This window comes from Chelon labrosus (assembly GCF_963514085.1).
Source record: "Chelon labrosus genome assembly, chromosome: 8".
Classification (NCBI taxonomy): Eukaryota; Metazoa; Chordata; class Actinopteri; order Mugiliformes; family Mugilidae; genus Chelon; species Chelon labrosus.
In genome coordinates this window covers 12,289,377-12,309,533 of record NC_140358.1, presented here as the reverse complement: position 1 = coordinate 12,309,533, position 20,157 = coordinate 12,289,377, and the positions used below count along the sequence as shown (strand labels likewise).

At 40.4% G+C, this 20,157-nt stretch overlaps 3 protein-coding genes across 3 annotated transcripts; 1 reads left to right on the top strand and 2 right to left on the bottom strand.

The window, feature by feature from the left end:
• Positions 1-3,216: 3,216 nt before the first annotated feature.
• Positions 3,217-4,197, bottom strand: LOC311491532 (uncharacterized protein; the record flags this gene model as incomplete). Its single annotated transcript, XM_084549467.1, has 2 exons — positions 3,217-3,869; positions 3,945-4,197. 2 exons carry the CDS (start codon positions 4,195-4,197, stop codon positions 3,217-3,219), a joined length of 906 nt encoding a protein of 301 aa, XP_084405593.1.
• Positions 4,198-7,168: 2,971 nt separating this feature from the next.
• On the bottom strand, positions 7,169-9,109 carry LOC311492331 (endonuclease domain-containing 1 protein-like). Its single transcript, XM_084550584.1, has 2 exons — positions 8,630-9,109; positions 7,169-8,006 (listed from the first exon to the last, which is right to left on the bottom strand). Exons 1-2 carry the CDS (start codon positions 8,933-8,935, stop codon positions 7,398-7,400), a joined length of 915 nt encoding a protein of 304 aa, XP_084406710.1. The 5' UTR covers positions 8,936-9,109; the 3' UTR covers positions 7,169-7,397.
• A 1,838-nt stretch (positions 9,110-10,947) lies between these two features.
• LOC311491649 (nuclear factor 7, brain-like) lies at positions 10,948-19,703 on the top strand. The gene is made up of 6 exons (XM_084549627.1): positions 10,948-11,519; positions 12,285-12,380; positions 14,123-14,356; positions 14,569-14,591; positions 15,091-15,206; positions 15,947-19,703. The coding sequence occupies exons 1-6, from the start codon at positions 11,004-11,006 to the stop codon at positions 16,510-16,512; spliced, it is 1,551 nt and encodes a 516-aa protein (XP_084405753.1). The 5' UTR covers positions 10,948-11,003; the 3' UTR covers positions 16,513-19,703.
• The last annotated feature ends 454 nt before the right edge of the window (positions 19,704-20,157 follow it).

The window sequence follows — 20,157 nt, the reverse complement described above, 5'->3', positions numbered from 1 at the left end:
AAATTTAAGCCTCCTATTTTAGAGAAAATAAAGTTTGGAATAAAGTTCCATGTTGAAGAGGGGTTCTTGAGGAATTGTTTTAGCCAATTAATTTTAAAGGTATTGTTCAGAGTGTGAAAATCTAGGAAGTTAAGACCACCCTTATCATAAGAGTTCATTATTACTGTTTTTTTAATGTAATGGCATTTGTTTCGCCACACAAAGTTAAATAGCATCTTGTCAATGTTTTTTGAAGTCTTTTTGTTAACATCAAGAGATAGAGCAGCGTATGTTAAACGGGATAGTCCCTCAGCTTTGGTTAGCAAGATCCTGCCTCTCAATGACAAATCTCTCTGCAGCCACTGATTGAGTTTTTTCTGGGTTTTATCAATAATTAAGTTAAAATTTAAATCACATCTGGTCTCCTTATCCTTAGTAATAACAATACCTAAGTAAGTAACAGAGTCTTTTACAGGTATACTACATATAGAAGGGATATTACAGAGTTTGAGAGCAAGCAATTCGCATTTCTTTAAATTCAAGCAAAGTCCGGAAGCAATAGAGAAAGTATTAATCAAATCAATGGCTAAAGGTATCTGAGAGCTATTTTTTAAGAATAAGGTTGTATCATCAGCCAGTTGGCTGATGATAACGTCGTTGCCAGCTATTGAGATACCTTTTAATGGACTAAGCTTTATAGAGTCAGTGAGTAGCTGCGTACATAAGAGGAAAAGGTAAGGAGAAATAGGGCATCCCTGCCTGACTCCACGTTTGAGGAAAAAACGGGGAGAAGTACCAGAATGCAATTTGATTGAGCAGTTTCCGTTTGTGTACATTGTTTGGATGGCACTGCTGAAATATGAACCGAAGCCAAATTTTTCTAGGGCATGAAAAATAAATTTATGTTCTATTGTATCGAAAGCTTTGTAGAAATCTAGAAAAAGAATGAAACTTTCATCAAGGCATAAGTCCGAATAATCAATTAAATCGAGCACTAATCTAACATTGTTAGAGATGTGTCTATTTCTCATGAAGCCAGATTGAGTTTCATCAATTATATAGTCTAAAACAGATTTAATTCTTTTAGCAAAAATCAATGCAAATAATTTGTAATCATTGTTAAGTAGACAAATTGGGCGCCAATTGTCAATAAAGAGTTTGTCTTTCTTTGGTTTTGGTATTAAAGATATAAGGCCTTGGGTTAAGGTGGGAGGAAGGGATCCATTTCTAATACATTCTAGGAAAAGACCTAAGAGGAAAGGTGCAAGCTGTTTGGAGAATGTTTTATAAAATTCAGAGGTAAGACCATCTGTGCCTGGAGATTTATTAAGTTTGAGATGTTCGATGGCCAATAGAACTTCCTGTAGTGTAACTGGTTTGTCACAAGATTCTTTTAAGTCAATATCAATTGATTTAGTTTCTGTAAGAGACCCTAAAAATTTACGGGTAGACTCTTCGCAGTATTTGGATTCATATAGTTTGGTGTAAAAATCTGAACAGAATTTGGCTATTTTACGGGGGTCATCTGTAATGTCTCCATCAATATTTAATTTTTGTATTGTGTTGTTTTTAGCAAAATATTTTTCAAGTCTAAAAAAGTAAGCAGTATTCTGCTCCCCTTCCTCGAGCCACCTTCTTCTACTTCTCACAAAGGCCCCTTCGGCTTTCAGTCTATAAATGTCATCTAATTTGTTTTGTAGACTAATTAAACGCTGAGAATCATTTTCAGTTATATTTACCTGAATTTTTTGTGTTATTGATGTTATTTCTGAGATTAGAGCTTCTTCTTCAGCTTTTTTGGCTTTTGTAACCGAACTTCCATAAGCTCTCAGGAATTTTGATAATTCAAATTTTAAAATTTCCCAATTACTACAAAAATTGTTTTCTACTAAAGACTTCTGCCAGAAGCGTTCAATTAATGATTGGACAGTTTTAGAGACAGTGTCATGTTTCAAAATAGAACTATTCAGTTTCCAGTAAGAACTTCTATGGTAAATATTAGGATTAAGAGAGATTTGTATTGAGATTGCTTTGTGGTCTGTTAAAGGAGTAGGGAGGATATCGACTTTGATAATATCACTATCAAAACAGTTAGAAATCAACCAAAAGTCTATGCGGGATAAGCTAGAATATGTTTTATTGTTCCAAGTATATGAACTCACACCAGGGTTTTTTTCTCTCCATATATCGATTAAGTTGAACTTATGCATAAATTGTATTAAACTGGAGGCCATATAATAATTGGATCGCGGAGGCCACCTGTCTTGAAGACCATCCAGAGCAATATTAAAGTCCCCCCCCATCACTATCATTGCATTTGGATATTTAGAAAGCCAATGTAGGAAGCGCGATTCTAACACATCAAGCAAAACATCGTTTTCACCCTTCGAATTGTATCCATACAGGTTAACTAGCAGAATTACAATATCATTGAAATTAATAATCAAAATAAAGAAATGACCTTTAGGATCACCTTCAGAATGTAATATGTCCCCGTTAAAGGAGTTCTTCAGAATAGCAGCACCTGCTACTCTTTCTGAACCATGAGATAACCAAATATCGTTACCCCACTGTGCTTTCCATAATCGTGCATCATTTTTAACTGAGTGCGTCTCTTGAAAAAAAGAAAAATCAGTCTTTTGTTGTTTTGCAAATAGAAATAAAGCTTTTCGTTTGATATTCTGCCTTAGCCCCCTGGCATTTAGAGAAAAAACAGAGAAAGACAATGTAACAAAAAGTACTAATAACAAGTACTATAAAAGGTAAGGTTCTGGGAAAATATAAGGAACAGTCTCTATCCCATAGTAAAATAGAACAACAATACTATATAATTCAGTGTTAAACAATCTCCGCAGGTAGATATTTTCAGTAGAAAATGGCTTCAGTTTTCAGTTTTCAAAATAGAAAAAAAAAAGTAAGTATTAAGGAGGAGAAAGAAAAGTCTTTTAATTACAAAAAGTACATTTTACATTCTTAGTTTCTTTCCATGTCCCCCATCATGGTAATAATGAGCCATAGATATTTTCAGTAGAAAATGGCTTCAGTTTTCAATTTTCAAAATAGAAAAAAAAAGAAAGTATTAAGGAGGAGAGAGAAAAAGTCTTTCAATTACAAAAAGTACATTTTACATACCTAGTTTCTTTCCATATCCCCCATCATGGTAATAATGAGCCATAGTCAATGTCATTTCGTCTGGAATTTAGAGATCGATCTTCAGCGTCTCCTAGTAGATCCTTTTTAAGCGTGGGGAGCCGCCCCACTAGGTGAAGCGGTCATCTGGGCTCGATCCAGATGCTCTGGACGTACCTCCCTTCCATCAATGATGACACGGGTACCTGCAAAGTGCGCCTTCTTTCCTTCTCTCTTTGCAGCTTCAATCATGGGCCACAGCTTGTTTCGCAGTGCTTTGTCACCAGCAGTTAGATCTTCAGCAAATCTCAGCTTATTGCTTTTGAGATATTCACTTTTTTTTGCCGCTCTCCACAGAAGGTCTCTTGTGGATCTATTTGTGAAGCGGATAATGGTGGTCCTGGGTTTGTTTGGGATCCCTTGGTGTCTCCCTAGGCGGTGGACGATGTCGATGTCATCTGCAATTTTCTGCTGAGAGCCAGGTATGACAGCACAGCAGATGTTGATAACCTTGATCTTGATGTCTTCTGGGTTGCCTTCAGGGATACCATGGAGTCTGAGGTTCCACCTCCGACCATATCTTTCAGCCTCGTTGACCTTAAGTAGCAGGTCTGCTATTTGTTGTTCATGGCTTTCACAGGCAGTTTTGACTTTTTCCATATCAGTCTTTAATGATTCTACTTCTGCAAAGGCGAAATCAACTGACTTCTTCAGGGCCTCAATGCTCACTGCGTTCCTGGTGATCATGCCTTCCAAGTTATCTGCACGCACATTGATTGCGGTGACAATATTGTCCTGCAAGTCTGCTAGAGACATCTCAGCCTTTTGTTTTTTACCTTTTGGCTTAACAGGTGTATCAGGGGCAGATACAGGCGGAGGAATAAGGTTAGCATCTTGGTTGCAAGCGTGAGCTTCAGAGAAGGCATAGTCGTGGTCGGTGGAGGCTGAAGTAGCATCAGTAGAAGCAGGAATAGCTGAGGAGCTTTCTGGTGTCTTGTTATTATTTACTGGTACTCCGAAAATCATACCTTCATTGTAGATTGGAGGTTCTTTTTCTTTGCGTTTCTTTCCTTGCTCGTTTTGCGTCATGTTGACGGAGAAGGCAGCACACACAGGAGCAATGTAGCGTCTTTTCTTTTTTTTAGTTAGCTTAGCAGAGCTTGTGTGGTCCGGTCGGCAAAACGGGGAATTAACTTCGCGTTAACTGAAGGACGAGTATATAAAAAGTTGGGAGATTGTCTACACACTGTTCATAAGTGTCTAGAGCGCCATGTTAAGAGTTGCAGGGTAAAGGCAAGGGATAAAGATCTGAAAATCCGCTCAGCCACTGAAACATGCGTCTACCGCGGTCGCCATCTCGTGCGCGTCCCTTTACTGCGGGCCTTGCTGCTAAGGAAATAGCGGAAGTAGCGTGTTGGTCCCGTAGGCGGCTGTAGCAGATGTTAGCTGTAGGAAATGTTATTTTTATTTAGTTTTTTTAGTACGTATGCTGTCCAGTGATGCCGGGAAGATCGTGTTGTGTGGTTGGCTGTTTTAACAACAGCACAAAACTACAGGCCTGGAATAAAACTGTTTGTGAAATTCACGAACCTTTATTGCACATCGACTGTCCATGTTTACGGCCATACGGATTACACAGAGTTCCTGGTTATTCATATAACTAGATGTAGATGTAGAATATTTATTCTATTATTATTCTATTTATTCCTAGATATAGGATATTTTATTGCTACAACTGGTCGTGGCTAATAATTATTTGCAACTTGTGAACATATTAGCAACACAGCTAGTGTAGAATGACGTTCGGTTTTATTGTTGTCATCAATTAATACACGTCTCAGTTACATTACATTACATTTGGCTGACGCATTTTTAGATTAATACATTATGTTGTCAGTAAATTGTGAACATATTAGCAACACAGCTAGTGTAGAATGACGTTCGGTTTTATTGTTGTCATCAATTAGCTTAGCCTTATAGCTACACGTCTCAATTACATTACATTACATTTGGCTGACGCATTTTTACATTAATACATTATGTTGTCAGTAAATTGTGAACATATTAGCAACACAGCTAGTGTACAATGGCGTTCGGTTTTATTGTTGTCATCGGTTAAGCTTAGCCTTATATCTACACGTCTCAATTACATTACATTACATTTGGCTGAAGCATTTTTACATTAATACATTATGTTGTCAGTAAATTACCTTTATCGGTAAGTTTTGGCCACTGCCTGACATCATCTACCCAATGTTCCCTTTCACCAGACATTTTCTTTCATGAGCAGGATCCGCTTTCATTGAAATGTCATTAGAGGGTACCGGCACCTGTACTGTACTGTACTCTGTACTGTACACCGTCACACTTCACAGGCCCGCAGTAATGGCGGCAGGCAAGATGGCGGCGCCCACAGAGTTCGCGGCGGATTTGTCTATATACAATCTATGGAGTGATGACGGTGAAGAGAGAGAGAAACGAGTTTTGAGATTTGAGACATTTGTGACCTTAGTTATTTACTTACCTTACTTATTAGACATTACTTATTAGACATTACTTATTGTGACGCCTGATAGTTTTGCAGATGGTTCTAAATAGTTGTGCAAAAAACGCCTGTATTTCAATGTAAATAGTTGTAAATAACTTTGTTGTTTGCTAAATTTTTATATAAGCTTTTGAAATTTACAGTTTAGATTTGCATTCTAAGTTATACAAATGGTTCGTTAAATATGTTTGTGGTTTTCACAGTGAAAAATCTAGGTTTTTCCTACTCGGATTTAATATTTTTAGTGTGGTTTTAGGTCCACTGTGTTAATACAGTATATCAGAATGAAAAAATAACTGTATAATCACACATGTGAGGTTGTGTTGAAGAGAATGACACCCAACAAGGCAAGGTAAACTGTTTTTAAGATGAAATATAAAGGTAAAACCAAAAGTAGAAAAAAACGGCCAATTATACTCTGGACCCCAGAGGGTTAATATGATTTTATCCACGGAATTGAATCTAAGGAAAAATTAAAATACGTTAATTTAGACAGAAGAATTTGTTGTAAAAACTGTAATGTGACAGTGTTGATAAGGTGTTATACTGCCCTCTGCTGACTGCTGTTTGTAACTGTTCGTTCCTCTGAATAAAACGCGTGAAATAAATAAATAAATAATGATTTACAGTGTCAAATGCTCACCAGATGACAGCTTTGATAGACTAAGAACAATAAGTTATTCTGTAAATATAATAAATGAAACAAAGGTAGTCTTTAACTGTACAAAATTTTTGAATCAGAATCAGTTTATTGACCTAATATGCATACAATGACAAGGAATTTGACTCTTTACACAGTGGACATAGCAAACACATAAAGGTAAAGACTACACAAGACTGTTTTCTATAAAAAGATAATGTCCCTGCAGGAGCGAAAATTAAAAGAGATGTAAACATATATGAGAAGCTTCACTGACCAACAGTGAATAAAATTGTTCTGTAGAAGTAAATAATATAGTTCATTATTTCATTCACATCAAGTTGTGCAAAATAAATACATTTTAAATGGATTAATGCATGTCTGTATATACTGTAGTATGCACACTGAGCAATATTAATACTGATAGTAAATGATAATGTGTTTATATTAAAAACTAAACATTATGTTTAAAGGCTTCTTCTGAAGGATGCTCTGAATGCAGACTCGTCACCGTCCCAGATGACTTCTGTGCATCTGGGATGGTGACAACACAACAGAAAAAGAGTAGAGGGGAGAGAAGACATGCTTGGGGGACGCCTGTGCTGATTGTCTAGGTGTTGTGTATGAATTTCCGTGTCCAGACTGTTATGTCAGTCAGGTGGGTCAACACCAGGCCTTTGGACATACACAGAGAGGCCTTCACACAGATATCAGGGCAGCGGGTCTGTGGTCATTTAATCCTGTGATAGGGAGGTTCCTCAATGATCTCTGATGATTATTGAGCAGTGGAAGGAGGATGGGATTGATTTACCTGAAGATGTGTGCCAGCTGGTTAGCACAGACTTTCAGACAGGAGAAAGAATCGACTAGTTGTTTTTGTTTTGTTTTATTGAGAAGTATTGAAGTTAATACACGTGTTACAAGATCACCAGTTAAAATAATTTTAAACCATCATGAGACAATCATGAAGTCCCAGTGAATAAAACACTGATTCAGTAATTAAAGCGACAGAGAGTTTATGAGGACAGAGAGAAAGTCTGGTCCATCTTGTCTTCTTGCTGTACGTGGTGACCGCTGCAGAGCACATTTATAGCAATTAACGCTTTATTCCCGACAGTGTGCATCAAACAGACTGATGGGCATGGCCAGCCTTTCCTCCAGTATACCCTCCAGAGTCTCTAAAGACATCCGCCTCACATCATAGCCCCGCACCGTTGCCTTTGCCTTCACATTAACCGGCACGATCTCTTCTCCGCTGTTGGGGTCATTTCTTCCCACTGCAGCATATGTGGGAAAAAACTGCTGCACAGACTGAGGAAGGTCTGATTTGTATGATGGGCAGCAGTAGGCGGACCACATGTACTCAGGAACAGACACCCTGTTATTAATCAGCCGTATCTTAGACTTGTAAGGCATGGCCCCTGTGATCACGTACATTGGCCCTTTGCAATAAGTGTTGAACAGTCTCAACATCTCATTCTCCAGTTTGTTCCAGGGGCCAGAGTTAGAGCCTGCCTTTTGAGGAACAACGTTTGTCAGGGTGAATGTGGCTTCTCTGTCCTCTTTTGTTTTCTGGTGCATGCTCGGATTGAGGTGGCCCTTGGTGAAGTTGGAGTTCCTGTAGTCCTGAAGCACCGCCTGGCTTTCGATCACATTCTGGTCGATGGGGAAGTGGAAAGGCTCCATTTCAGGGCGAGCACCGGAAAACGCCAACTGAAAGACAGAAAAGTAAATCAAGTCTGAGTTGAGGAGCTACAAAAAGAGAAAGCTGCTGCAGATTGGTTCTTTATTCAGTCTGAACTGAAAGTTCTTTTAGTTTGTGACTCTGATTCACTGATTCACTCAAAATTAAATCTAATTTTCTTTCATCGCTTCCTCATCACATAAAATATCATTACGTATGACTGTATATTTGTTAATACACACGTATGTATGCTTCTGTTTCTGTTTAAGTTAATCTAAAAATGACTTATCAGCAGTCACACACTGACCACAATTACATTTCAGCTATACAGTGTTTCACAATGTCTTTTGTTGCTTTAAAACGTTCATTTAATTGGAAATTCAGAATCTTTGTGTTGTGTTTCTGTGTAATGATTTTGTAGAAGGATATTTAGTGACACATTAGTCTAGAATCTAAATAGAAATACATATAAATTCAGTGAAGTAAAGGGAAGGGTAGTCTATTGAGGACATACTACAGTATGACTTGCTTTGCCTTTATCAAGACTCAAGTTTTCCAACAGTCTGCCCTCTCAGAATATCTTAAGACATCATATTGACAATTACCACAGCACTATTGACATCTCTTGATCTCACCGTATTTTCTTTCTTACCTGTGGTTCATACATCCAGCTGACATTGGGCCGTTTGCCATCTGCAGGAATTAGTATGTACGCAGAGTACAATGGTGTGCGATGCATGCGGTTATACAGACTGGCAAAGTGGTACTGATTTTTGTAGCGCTGGCATATTGGCTGGTATCCTCCTGCGCTTATACCCGATGGTGGAATTTCATTGTAGAAGAAATCGAGGCAGTTGTTAAAGTCCCTCCCGATCTCTCCAGAGACCAGTCCACCAAACCAGGGCAGGAGAAGAAGCAGAGCTCCTATGGAGGATAGCAGCAAATTCCTTCGAGTCATCCTGTAGTCTGTTATCGCTGGGAAGGCCAGTTGTATACAAGTCTACTGGGTGGAGTTCCAGTCCAATACTTCAGCAGCTGCAGTATAAGCGATCACTGAGGTCCTCTCTTATATACACTGACAGCAGCAACCCCGTGGGTGACACCCCCCTTGAATTTCCAACTTCCCCTGTTAACCAGCAGTCAGGTTTCCTTCTGGTGACAGTGATTTGCAACCCCCCCCTTCTTTTTTTTTTGCTATCTTGTCTGGTTTCCAATCTGTCATCTTGGTAATTACGATTGTGACCAACCTGTGTTTGAGTTCTCGTCAGTATACTGACACATGACACAAAGAACAATGAACATGTGGTAAAAGCTGCAGGAACTGACAGTGCAGTTTCTGCTCATTGGCTGCTAGATCTTGTTGTTGTCTTGTGTACGTCTCATCCATGAACATGATTTTATGGCCGATGAAGCAGAGCCCTCTGGGAGAGCTGCAGCACTTATCTGCAGAGAGTCTGTCGGCTTTGCCTGGAAAAACTGAAGCATTACGGGAGACTTAGAGTTGTGGAACACGAGGGTCTGTTGTCATGAAGAAGGGTGCATGACCATGCGGTGCGAGGCTTGAGATACAAACACACAACTGAGCTAAGCTGCCTACAGCTGCTGCAGAAAACCACCACAGATGTCTAGACAGATAGATAGATAGATACTTTATTTATAACGTGGGGAATCTGGTGTCCAGTAGCATCGTTACATAAAAACAGCTATGTTTGTTTCTCTTTCTGTCTGTCACTGGTTTCTGTGTGACGCAGAAACTTCCAACTTCTTGTGGGAACCACAAAAATTTAAGTGAACTTTGACCGTCCATTATTTCAATATTTCTCAACTGTCAGTTTATAGGAAGTCGGCTTCTTTAATTTGTTAGGCTTTTTTGTTATTTTTTTTCAGTTTTGCAGAAATGATAATTTGTGTATTTATGGTTTGTTGAGCTATAAATACACAAACACATACGGAAGAGTGATGTATACTACAGATAAAGCTCACAAGGTAGGATATTGGATACAATAAATATGAACGGTGACGTCTGAGGAGTAGATCCAGGACAAAAGGAACACTTTCATCATTCATTTCAATCATTTTTGCCAGTGAAATGGTGAAATGCAGCTGCTGGACTGTACATTGTGGCCATCTAGTGAGAAAACAGAGGCATGACTGTCCATAAACTTATCTGTGAAAACTGGTTGGAGGATGACTCATAAGGCTTCAGTAGCAGCCACTGGTGGTGAGGTGTAATCTGTGAATTGCCAGGAATCAGAATAGTTGTAACTTCCAGACAGAAGAAATCTGCCAAGCCATTGACTTACTCTGTGTCAGCTAGTTTCCAGTCTTCTTCCTTTTTTTGTGTTTGTTTTTGTTTTTTTTACTGACTCAGTGGGTGCAGGGTGGTAGTCTAAAGCCCAATATGAGAGACCTTTAAGGCTACATGCACGTTCCCAAATGTTCTTAGATTTAACATTGTGTGTCACCTAATGTACTGAGCAGCTAGGCCTCTACAGTCTAATCTTATCAAACCTAACTATTTTGCCATAAACTGTACTTTCATTAACTCTTCTGGGAATGTGTTTGCGTTTCATAGCCTTATGACGGATGAAACATTATATGCAACAAGAAAATGCGTATTTCTTGTAACAGTTCTTTACACAACTAATCAACTAACAACCCTTCAACAGCTCGTTACAACTCACAAATCCAACATATCTGGTCTACATTCTTTTATTAGTAAAATAATAGTAATGAATCTAAAGGAGAATATATTTCCTTAATAGGATAACACTTCTTTTTTTCTTCTTAATTCTTTCTAACAAAACCTGTTTGGCTCCGGGCTGAAGACGTGCACCCTGCTCCGTCGCGCGTCTGCCCAGAGCTTGTTTCAGCACGCCTCCCGTCTCTTCCGCGAAAACATTTGCTCTGCTGTCGGCTTCAGACCACTCCCTCCCTCAGCGTGCAAACGGAAGAACAGTCTAGTATTTACTTGCCACAGTGTTACCATCAGACGTTTATTTCCAGGACTATGTTCATGGCAGAGAATGGCAGAAGCCAGCGCGCTTGAGGAACTTCATTCGGAGCTCACCTGCCCGGTGTGCTTGGAGCTGTTCCGCGACCCGGTGATCCTCGAGTGCGGACACCACTTCTGCCAGGTCTGCATCATCCAGTGCTGGGAAGCCAAGGCGGACGAGCTGTCGAGCTGTCCAAAGTGTAGAAAGTCGTGCGCCCGTAAACTGCGACCCAACTCGCTCCTGTGCAACGTCGTGGACAGCGTGCGGAGAGCCCGCACCATGGACGCGGGGGGAACATTTGGGTGGGAGCATCAAGGTTCGCCGGAGATGCCGGAGGAACGCGAGCCCGGGTCCAGCATGAGCAGCTTAGCCTCGTCCATCGGGCACTGGCCGCGCCAAGTTATGGATATGTGCGACGAGCATGAGGAGAAGCTGAAGCTCTACTGTGAGGACGACCAGCTCCCCATCTGTCTAGTGTGTGGCATGTCCCGGGACCACAAGACCCACAATGTCATCCCCATCACCGAAGCTTTTGAAAACTACAAGGTACTTTTTTTAGACTCCTTTCTTGATGGACACACCTAGTCTTCCTATATATCCATAGCTAACTTTAAACTGGCCTGCATGACCAATAATTATTAGAAGTTTGCACTAAATACTTTGGTTCAAAGTTTTTGTAGGCCTATTATAATTTTGTTTTTTCTTCTCAATAGTGGAAGAGGAGGAGCCACAGCATAGCGTTTTTTTAAAGTTAAGGGAGTGCTAGACATAACAGTTGACACTCTTTTCCTTGTTCATTGAAAGAAATACACCTTGACAAACACTCCTAAAAGTCAAATATAGTTTCTTTATAACTAATATCTGGATTTGCTCACAGGTTAGTTCTCTTTACAGGGCAGTTGCGGTGACATGACAGCTGTGTTTTAAAAGTCCACTCCCTGTTTTCTCCAGTAGCCTTTGGGCACTTTGTGTTTTACAAGAATTCTGCAGGCCTGTGTGAGATCTTATAACTCCCTTATACTTTCAACTTTGCAGCTGACCCTCGTCTGTTTGTTTGGACACTGGCTCTGAGAGGCCTTTTGTGTGTTTTAACATGTTTAACCGGTGCTAAATTCCCATTTTGTTTGACTTTGTGGGTCAGAGCGCCTCAGCTAAAGGATGGTTGGCTATCATATGACTCTCATATGAGGTTGTTGTTCAGAGTGAGGCACCAATTAAATTAACTCCTTATTTAAGTATAATCTGGTTTATCAACATGACTTCTTAACAACATTTTGCATGTGATTCTCTGTTTCTGTTATCCACCATTAGGATAAGCTATCCGTGGCTCTCGAGAGGGTTCAGCTGCAGACGGAGGACGCCACGCTCTTCCAAAAACAGACCAATGACAAGATCCTACTCATTAAGGTATCAGGATGGTTGTGTTTGTTTGTGAAGCCCACACGTGGAAGATAATCCGAGACAAACGTGACAAACGTGACAAATGATTATGTGTCTCATTTGAAGATAACCAGAAATTCTGGTAGGTATAGCGACTTAGATTCCTCCACCTTCACCTGTCTGACAGACGTGACGTGACTGAGGGATGAGTCGTCCTCCTCATGACTGCCGGTGATACAACGGGTTGTTACGTACCATGACTTGGACGTGATGACTGTCACGTTTACCCAGGTGTCCAACCGGAAATTAGTTGGAATCTACAAAGTCAAATACATGCCATGTCATATTAGTCCTTCTCACGGCCTTGTCTTTCACACACACACACACAGAATATCTAAACATGTATAATAACGGTTAAACAAAAAGTACACATCCTCACAAAAACAGAGCTGGCAGAGTTCAAACTCGCTCATCTTTTTCACCACAGCCAGCGTTCACCTACAACAGAGGACACTGCGTGTGCGTGTGCTAAACAAAGATATGAGGGTGGCGTGTTGGCTACACTTTTCTGGAGCAGCTGATAACCTCGCATATCTCCACTCAAGGTTGCTACCAACTGTCTTTGAATATCTCCGAATGTATTACATTTGTCTGTCTGTCTGTCTGTTTGACCTACTTTTAGTGCGGATTCACAGATTTTCACTTCTGGTTCTCTGTCAGTGTGACAGGATGTGGGTGAGCAAGGTAGAGAGGAAGTTTGTCAATTTGTCTTTTCCTGCGTGTAAATGGCACAAGGAACACATCTGTCTATCTGCCATACCCAAAGGAATGGTTGCTGATACAAAACACAGCATATTTTCAACTTTGTGTTTCTACTACCACTTAGAAAAGAAAACAAGACCACGAGGACGTAATAACTGAAACTTCTCTATAAGTATTTGATCTTTATTTATTTTTTTATTTAATAGACGATGTTAGCCATATGCTATATGACTACACAATAGCATATTCATGAAAACTGACATTATTCGTCAGGTTGTAGTTTCATTCATTTTAGAGTTTTAATTTTGGTTTAAGCTTATTTAATTAAAAAATTACCTTGTAAACAAAGTGAATCATTAAGGAGATGTAAAGCCAGAAATTATTTTTGGGGGGGAATTGGTGAAGATTAAAACACAAATTATTGGACTCAAAATAAATACAAGGTTGGTAACTGCTGGGTGTATAATTTAAGGAAGTGTTCTTTTAGACGCCGTGCTTACAACACTGCCCTTATTTACACGCACGGTTTTATGCAAACATCTTACCGAAAACAATATACCTTCACATGACTGCCTTGTTGCAAAAGAGAGCATGTGATACAGAGAAGCTACGGTCTAGTTTATTCGGCCAGAAAATGAGCGGACCGTGTGACGCGTTCTTGTGAACACGATATCTCAGGAATGCCTCAAGAGATTTTTTTGTCAACTTTATCACAGACTAAAGGATGGCCTTGGTTAAAAGCACTGTGGCCTCCTAAAACGTGTTTTTGGCCATAACTCACCTAACTCTATTTCACATAAATATAGGTACAAAGGTGAATTGTTGTCATTTTGAATGCGTCAGTGGTCAATGGTCAACTTCATTGTGAGGTGATAATGTTCTGCAAAAACGTATTGTTATTGAGCTACATGAGTCAGGACAAACATCAACTGCCACGAGTAATTCTAGTTTGTTTCGCCGTTGAATCCTTTATTTCTCTTTTGTGACCGAAGTCTACCGTTTTTCAGGAGCGTGCAGGAGATCTGGAGGAGCTGGTTACTGCGGAGTTTGGTCGTCTGAGGGAGTTCCTTCTCGAGGAGGAGGAGCGCATAAAGGAAAAACTGCAGAAGCAGAAAGAGGAGAAGCTCAACCAGCTGGAGGAGGCGCTGACTCAGGCCACAGAGCAAATCAGCCAGCTGGAAAGTACAGCAGAAAAACTGCGCCTCAAACTGAGGGAAGAAGAAAACCCAGAGCAACTCAAGGTAAGAGAGAACAGGCAGGACGGAGGAGGATGAGAATGAATGGCAGATTACATCTGCTACCAACTTTACATCATCATAGGTAGCAAAAAACAAATACCAGAGACTATTTAATGAAAGCTGAGAAGTGCAGTATAAGAGATAGTATCTGCAAGTTTCAGCTGAGACTGAAGGATTTCGTAATCACAGGCCTGTTTTGATCTGCTCTCTTCCAGGGAATCAAAGATTTCATTGGAGGGTGAGTATCATTTTCATTCCATCAGGATCATTAAGGTTCAGTGATTTCTTAGTAGAACGAGTTATCCAGTTACTTTAAATGTTTTGGCCTTTTATGTCTACATGACTGTTGGCAGGCATCAGATAGCACAAGAAAACAGTTTTGCAATAATTGTAAGCCATGTTGAAAAAGGGTGTGAAGGCATGATTGTGGTTTAGTGAGTCACTCTTGTTACACAGTGTTATTCCTAGAAGTGGTCACTAAAAGAAAGTTTCACTTCAAGTGCCCTCATAGGTCTGAGGATGAACAGTTTCATAGCCTACCCCAAGCATTATACAAAAAACAAGGAGCAAAACATACGCATATCAGCAATGTTTGTGTAATTATTCTCGTTGCCAGAAGGGGGAGACGACTTTTTGCACTGTATCTTTAAAGGCAGTGGAGTTGTCTGCTGCTTCTGTGCCATAGTACATATTTTTATGAGTGTTTGGTTTTTAAATATATAATATTTCTCTTTCAGCGCTGAGAGTTTGTTTGAGCGGCCCCCAGCTGTGGCTGTGGACCTGGATTCAGGAGAGTTTCTGGGACCTCTACAGTACAGGACATGGAGGAAAATGGTTTCAATTTTTCATCCAGGTACGAAAACACACACACACATATATATGTGTGTCAGTACTAATTACTCATCAGGAAGACAGACTTTGTAGGGACTGTTGCAGAGGAGGCTCAGATATCATGATAAGACCACAACCAAACACACTGCCTACAACACACTTTTTTTTTTTTTTTTTTAATCACTGCCTGGTAAACACCCACATCTTTTAACCCTTGACTTACTGCGTTTAATGCAGGCTGGCAAAGTTGTTGCTCAAAAATCACCACTCCAGTATCTTCAGTATTTTCAAAGCTCCTCCAGAGCAACAGAAGTCATTATACAGCTGATTTTAATGAATCTCCAATAATAGTACTTTGACTTAAATGTCAAAATTTGCTGTAGTGCCACTTTTCATATTAATTAGCTATATCAACAATAAGCGTGTTGTGCTTGGTAATGTTCAGTCTAGCATCAACCTGCTCTGTTTGGAGGAGTTGGATGACAGCTTCTGCTCCCTCCCAGTTTGTCACTGTGATTTGCAGGTAATTTACTAATGAGACGCTGTCATACAGCGTTACTGATTCTGTAAAACTAGACACAGATTAATCAGTTATATCACAGTTACATCATCTATTTTTCATTTGCATCCATGTTGGTGAAGCTCTTATCCAGCTCGTGTTACTGCTGAAGGTCATGACCAAGGAGTCTTTTGTCAGTCTGTGTAAACATGTTTGTTTAGTTGTTCCTCCATTTCTGACTATTTTTCCTTATGTCTTCACAGGTGTCACAGCAGTGACCCTTAACCCAGATACAGCCTACCCCTGTCTGTGGGTGTCTTCGTGCCGCACCAGTGTCCAGGTGGGAAAAATCCAACCAAACCTGCCAAACAACCCAGAGCGCTTCACCCGCTACAACATCGTCCTGGGCTCTGAAGCCTTCTCTTCAGGCCGACACTACTGGGAGGTGGAGGTAGGCTCCAAGACAGCGTGGGGCCTCGGTGTTGCTGCAGCCTCCGTCAACAGGAAGGAGGAGATCAGCCTCTGCCCCGATGACGGTTTCTGGACCATGGTTCTGAGAGACGGAGGCAACGGCACCAGCGAGTACGAAGCATGCACCGACTCAGAGGAGAACTTATTATATCCCTCCAAACCGCCCAGGAGGGTGGGGGTTTATCTGGACTACGGGCGTGGTGAAGTGGCTTTTTATGATGCTGGAGACATGAGCCACCTCTTCACCTTCTATGATGCAAAATTCAAAGAGCCTGTTTTCCCCTACTTCAACCCGTGGCCAATCATCAATGGTCACAACCGTGAGCCGCTCACCATAGTAACGCCACACTGGGGATAGATGTCTTTTTTATCATGGAACTGATCAATGGTTTCAGACTGCAAGAGGAGGAACTTTGATCAACTCATTTCATGAGAATTCATAAATCTGCTTTGTCATAAAGACTCAGGCAGGAAACTCAGTAGATAAGACGAGCAACAGAACAAGATAGATGACACTTTACAAAACGTAGCAGTCAACAAACACCATGAATACACCAATAACATTCAATAAATTAATTCTACTGACAAGTAAAATCAAATCACTTTTTCACATCAAGCAGTGTAATGAACACGCACCGTACGTACTTTCATTTTGAGACTGTACAACATACCTCCTTCTGCTGTCATACATATATACTCACTAGTGCACCTAATGAGTATTAATCCACCCAAGAAAATAGTTCCAAAGAAGTGAACTGATCCCCTTTTTTGACTTTTCTAAAACCTACAGTCCCCAGATGTCTGAAGAAATTCCGTATTTTAAACCCTTTTTTATGAGTCTATATTTGACTGTTGTTTTTGTTTTTTACATATTAGTTAGAAATAAGTGGTTTTTGGTTTAATGTTTTTATGGATTCTATGTCAAAAGAAATTATGTATCTCAGTAATTATGCCTTTTGTGTGATTTTACAGTGGGGACCTCCTATCACTTTCAAATTTGTCCAACACTACTTAAATGTAGTTTGCATGTTCTTTTTCAGTTTTAGTTGCCTAGAAGTTAAAATGAAGACAGACTTTTTTTTTTGTTTTTGGTGTGAGACTTTAAGACTGAATGATTGAATTTTCTATCTCCGTTGTTGTTGGTACATTTGGTTCCACCAGAGGGCACCCAAAACCAATTTTGAATTCAGTGTCACTCTGTTCATCAGTAATCTTTGAGATTAAAAAAAAAAAAAAAAGATTTTAGAAGAGTGTTCATCTCGAAACATAATGAAGAACAGTTTTTCACCAAATAATAATGTTTTATTTTTTAATGAAAAATTCCCCCAAAAAGAAGTTAATTTGGAAACTAAATTAAGGAAGAGTGACAGAGGAGGAATCCCTCTGCAAGGTCGACAGATAGGCACTGATCAGGCATAACATTATGACCACCTTCCTAATATTGTGTAGGTCTCTCTTGTGCCGCCAAAACTTGTGACTCATCAGAGAATGGACATGGGCCTTCTGAGGGTGTCTGGAAACAGGATGTTGTTAGTGGGGGTCGTTGGGTCCTATGGGTTGAAGAGAAGGGCCTCTGTAGATTATCCCACAGATACTTGATCAGTTTGGGATCTAGTGAATTTGGAGGCCAGGTCAACACCTTGTGCTGTTTTTTTGAGTTGTTCCTAAACCGTTTTTGTGTGTGTCGTGCTGGTCGTTGCTGTGGGGTGAGGGTGATTGGTCTGGTCTAGGTGGGTGATCCGAAGGTTTCCCAGCACAAGATGTCACGAGATGGTCAATCTTATTTTCTTCACCTGTCAGTGGTCATAATGTTGCGGCCGATTAAGTATTATTGATTTCATATGATGAATGGCCCAAACATCATGCAGTTATGACCCAGCTCATGGGTCGCGACATAAACTGGAGAACAGACAACAGAAATGACAAAATCAATTTAATAAAAGAGCAAAGCTCGGCCGTCTGTGGTGAGTTGTAGCAACAGGCAAGTGGTTACTAGCCAACTATTCACACCTCCTCAGGTGTGGAAGAATCAAGCCCACATGCCACCTAAAGACACCTGCACACTGAGGCCAACACATACAATATTCAAACACTTGATAGTTCACTAGGTTCACCGGTGAAAATAAAAGCATTCTGATGTAGATGTCCTTCCTTAAATCTTAGGTTCATGAAGGTTATAGTGTTTGTTTCAGGTAACAGAGCTGTTGACTCAACTGTGTTTTCCTTCTGGAGGCTGTGGTTTGTAGTACTTTTGAACTGAATTGTATTGTACCGACACGTTTGTATTATTTTGATAACCTCTATTTCGTCAGTGTGCCGGGCTAAGTAACAGAAACATGATCATTTTAATGAGGGATAAACCGTCACGACAGGGAAACCAAGCAACTGTTTGGGGCCCCGTGAAAACAATGACAAAGGGGTCTCCCAGGTGGTTTCCCTTTGCCATATTTTGCAATGACAACCCTAAACCCCCTTAATCCTATGAAGGCCCTACAGTTCATCGACTCGGGCGTCCCAGAAACTAGGATTGCCGCTAAATTCAGTCCAGTTTAACAGCACCACAAACTACATCTTCTAAAGCGATCACACAGAATTACCACCGTTCTTATGCTGTTACAACATGAACTGAAAATTATGACTGTCAGAATAGGGGATTTAGTGGAGTTTCAGTACTGTACACGATATTTTAATGTATAAGTTAATGTATATGAATACCTGAGATTCAGATGTGGAAAGAGGACAGACACAAAACAGAGAGGGGACAAAGAAACCAAACGAATGAGGCACCGACAAGGGAAAGACAGAGATAATTGTCCTGCTGACGCATCTGACTGAGTGCTGCAAAGTTCAGACGAGGTCTCCAGAAAAGTTACAGAGAGTGATTAAAGTGATTATGTTGTATAATCTAATTCAATAGCCTTACAACAAATGCTCTGCTGTGGAGCTTATTATGCCGATTTATTTACTGTTGTTGACGTGCCAAGTTGTTTTCAGCACATATTAAAATGTAATGCCATGCAACAACATCACATGACCGATATTGAGTGGCAACAACAAGTTTGACACAAGCTCAAGCAAAACATTGAATTCATGATATGTTGTTTTACGGCTGTTTCTTGAGATAATCAGCTGAGTAGTTTGGTGTTAATGGACAAGGTGCTCCTTTTTCTGTCCACTTAAGCAAGGTTAATGAGCGTCCTCATGCCAATTGAGCAATTTGATAATCTGTGACTACAATTACGAACAAATAAATAATGAGAATTAGTCTGACCCGAATGAAACTTGCTGTTCTCTGTGTCTGCTCAATCTCTGTGGGTCATCTGCCCATGCATTAACCACAGACACCGGGCTTCATACCTGTCAGGGTAACATCCCGTCCGACACACCTCTCCCTTAACTGTCCTGATCTGTAATTAGATATTATTGAAGTCTGATCAACATGCCGTAACACAAGCCTTCACTTCTACATTACTGCTCAGCTGCCACTCCCTGTGTCATTCATCCCCGTCGCTTAGCAGCTTCAGGGATGGTCAAGGTGATGGAGAGATCTGAGATGAACATTTTTGCCATTAGATTTATTTTCGGCCCTCATTTCCCTTTTCATCTTGTTCATTCATCCTTCATCTATTCTCCCTCGGATGACTGATCGGCTCCCAAAATACAGATACTATTTTTAACCCTCATCCGTGTAACTCAGCTTTTCTGTAATGGATCTCCGTTCTGCCTCCACTCAAGAATTTGCCTCTCCCCTCGCATCAATAATCAATGAGGAGAGGGGCTGGAGAAAGACAGACAGGCAACTGAAAGACGGGGCTGAAGTGATTAATGGAAACCTCATTAGGAACTGGAGAAAAGGCAACCTATACATTATCCCTATGTCTGGAGAATGTATACGATCAGGGTGTCAGTCTGAAAGAGAAATGTTTAATGGAAATGAGTGAGAAAGCGGTGGAGGCAGATTTCAGGGGTGGCCGTTAAGGGCAAAACAGGAGGAAAAGTGAGA

Bases quoted from the DNA above. Each gene is read 5' to 3' on its own strand.
- LOC311491649 (XM_084549627.1), top strand. From the start codon at position 11,004: ATGGCAGAAGCCAGCGCGCTTGAGGAACTTCATTCGGAGCTCACCTGC. The intron at 12,381-14,122 runs GTATCAGGATGG...ACCGTTTTTCAG, and splicing joins ACAAGATCCTACTCATTAAG to GAGCGTGCAGGAGATCTGGA. The intron at 14,592-15,090 runs GTGAGTATCATT...TTTCTCTTTCAG, and splicing joins ATCAAAGATTTCATTGGAGG to CGCTGAGAGTTTGTTTGAGC.
- LOC311492331 (XM_084550584.1), bottom strand. From the start codon at position 8,935: ATGACTCGAAGGAATTTGCTGCTATCCTCCATAGGAGCTCTGCTTCTT. The intron at 8,007-8,629 runs GTAAGAAAGAAA...TCTGTCTTTCAG, and splicing joins GCTGGATGTATGAACCACAG to TTGGCGTTTTCCGGTGCTCG.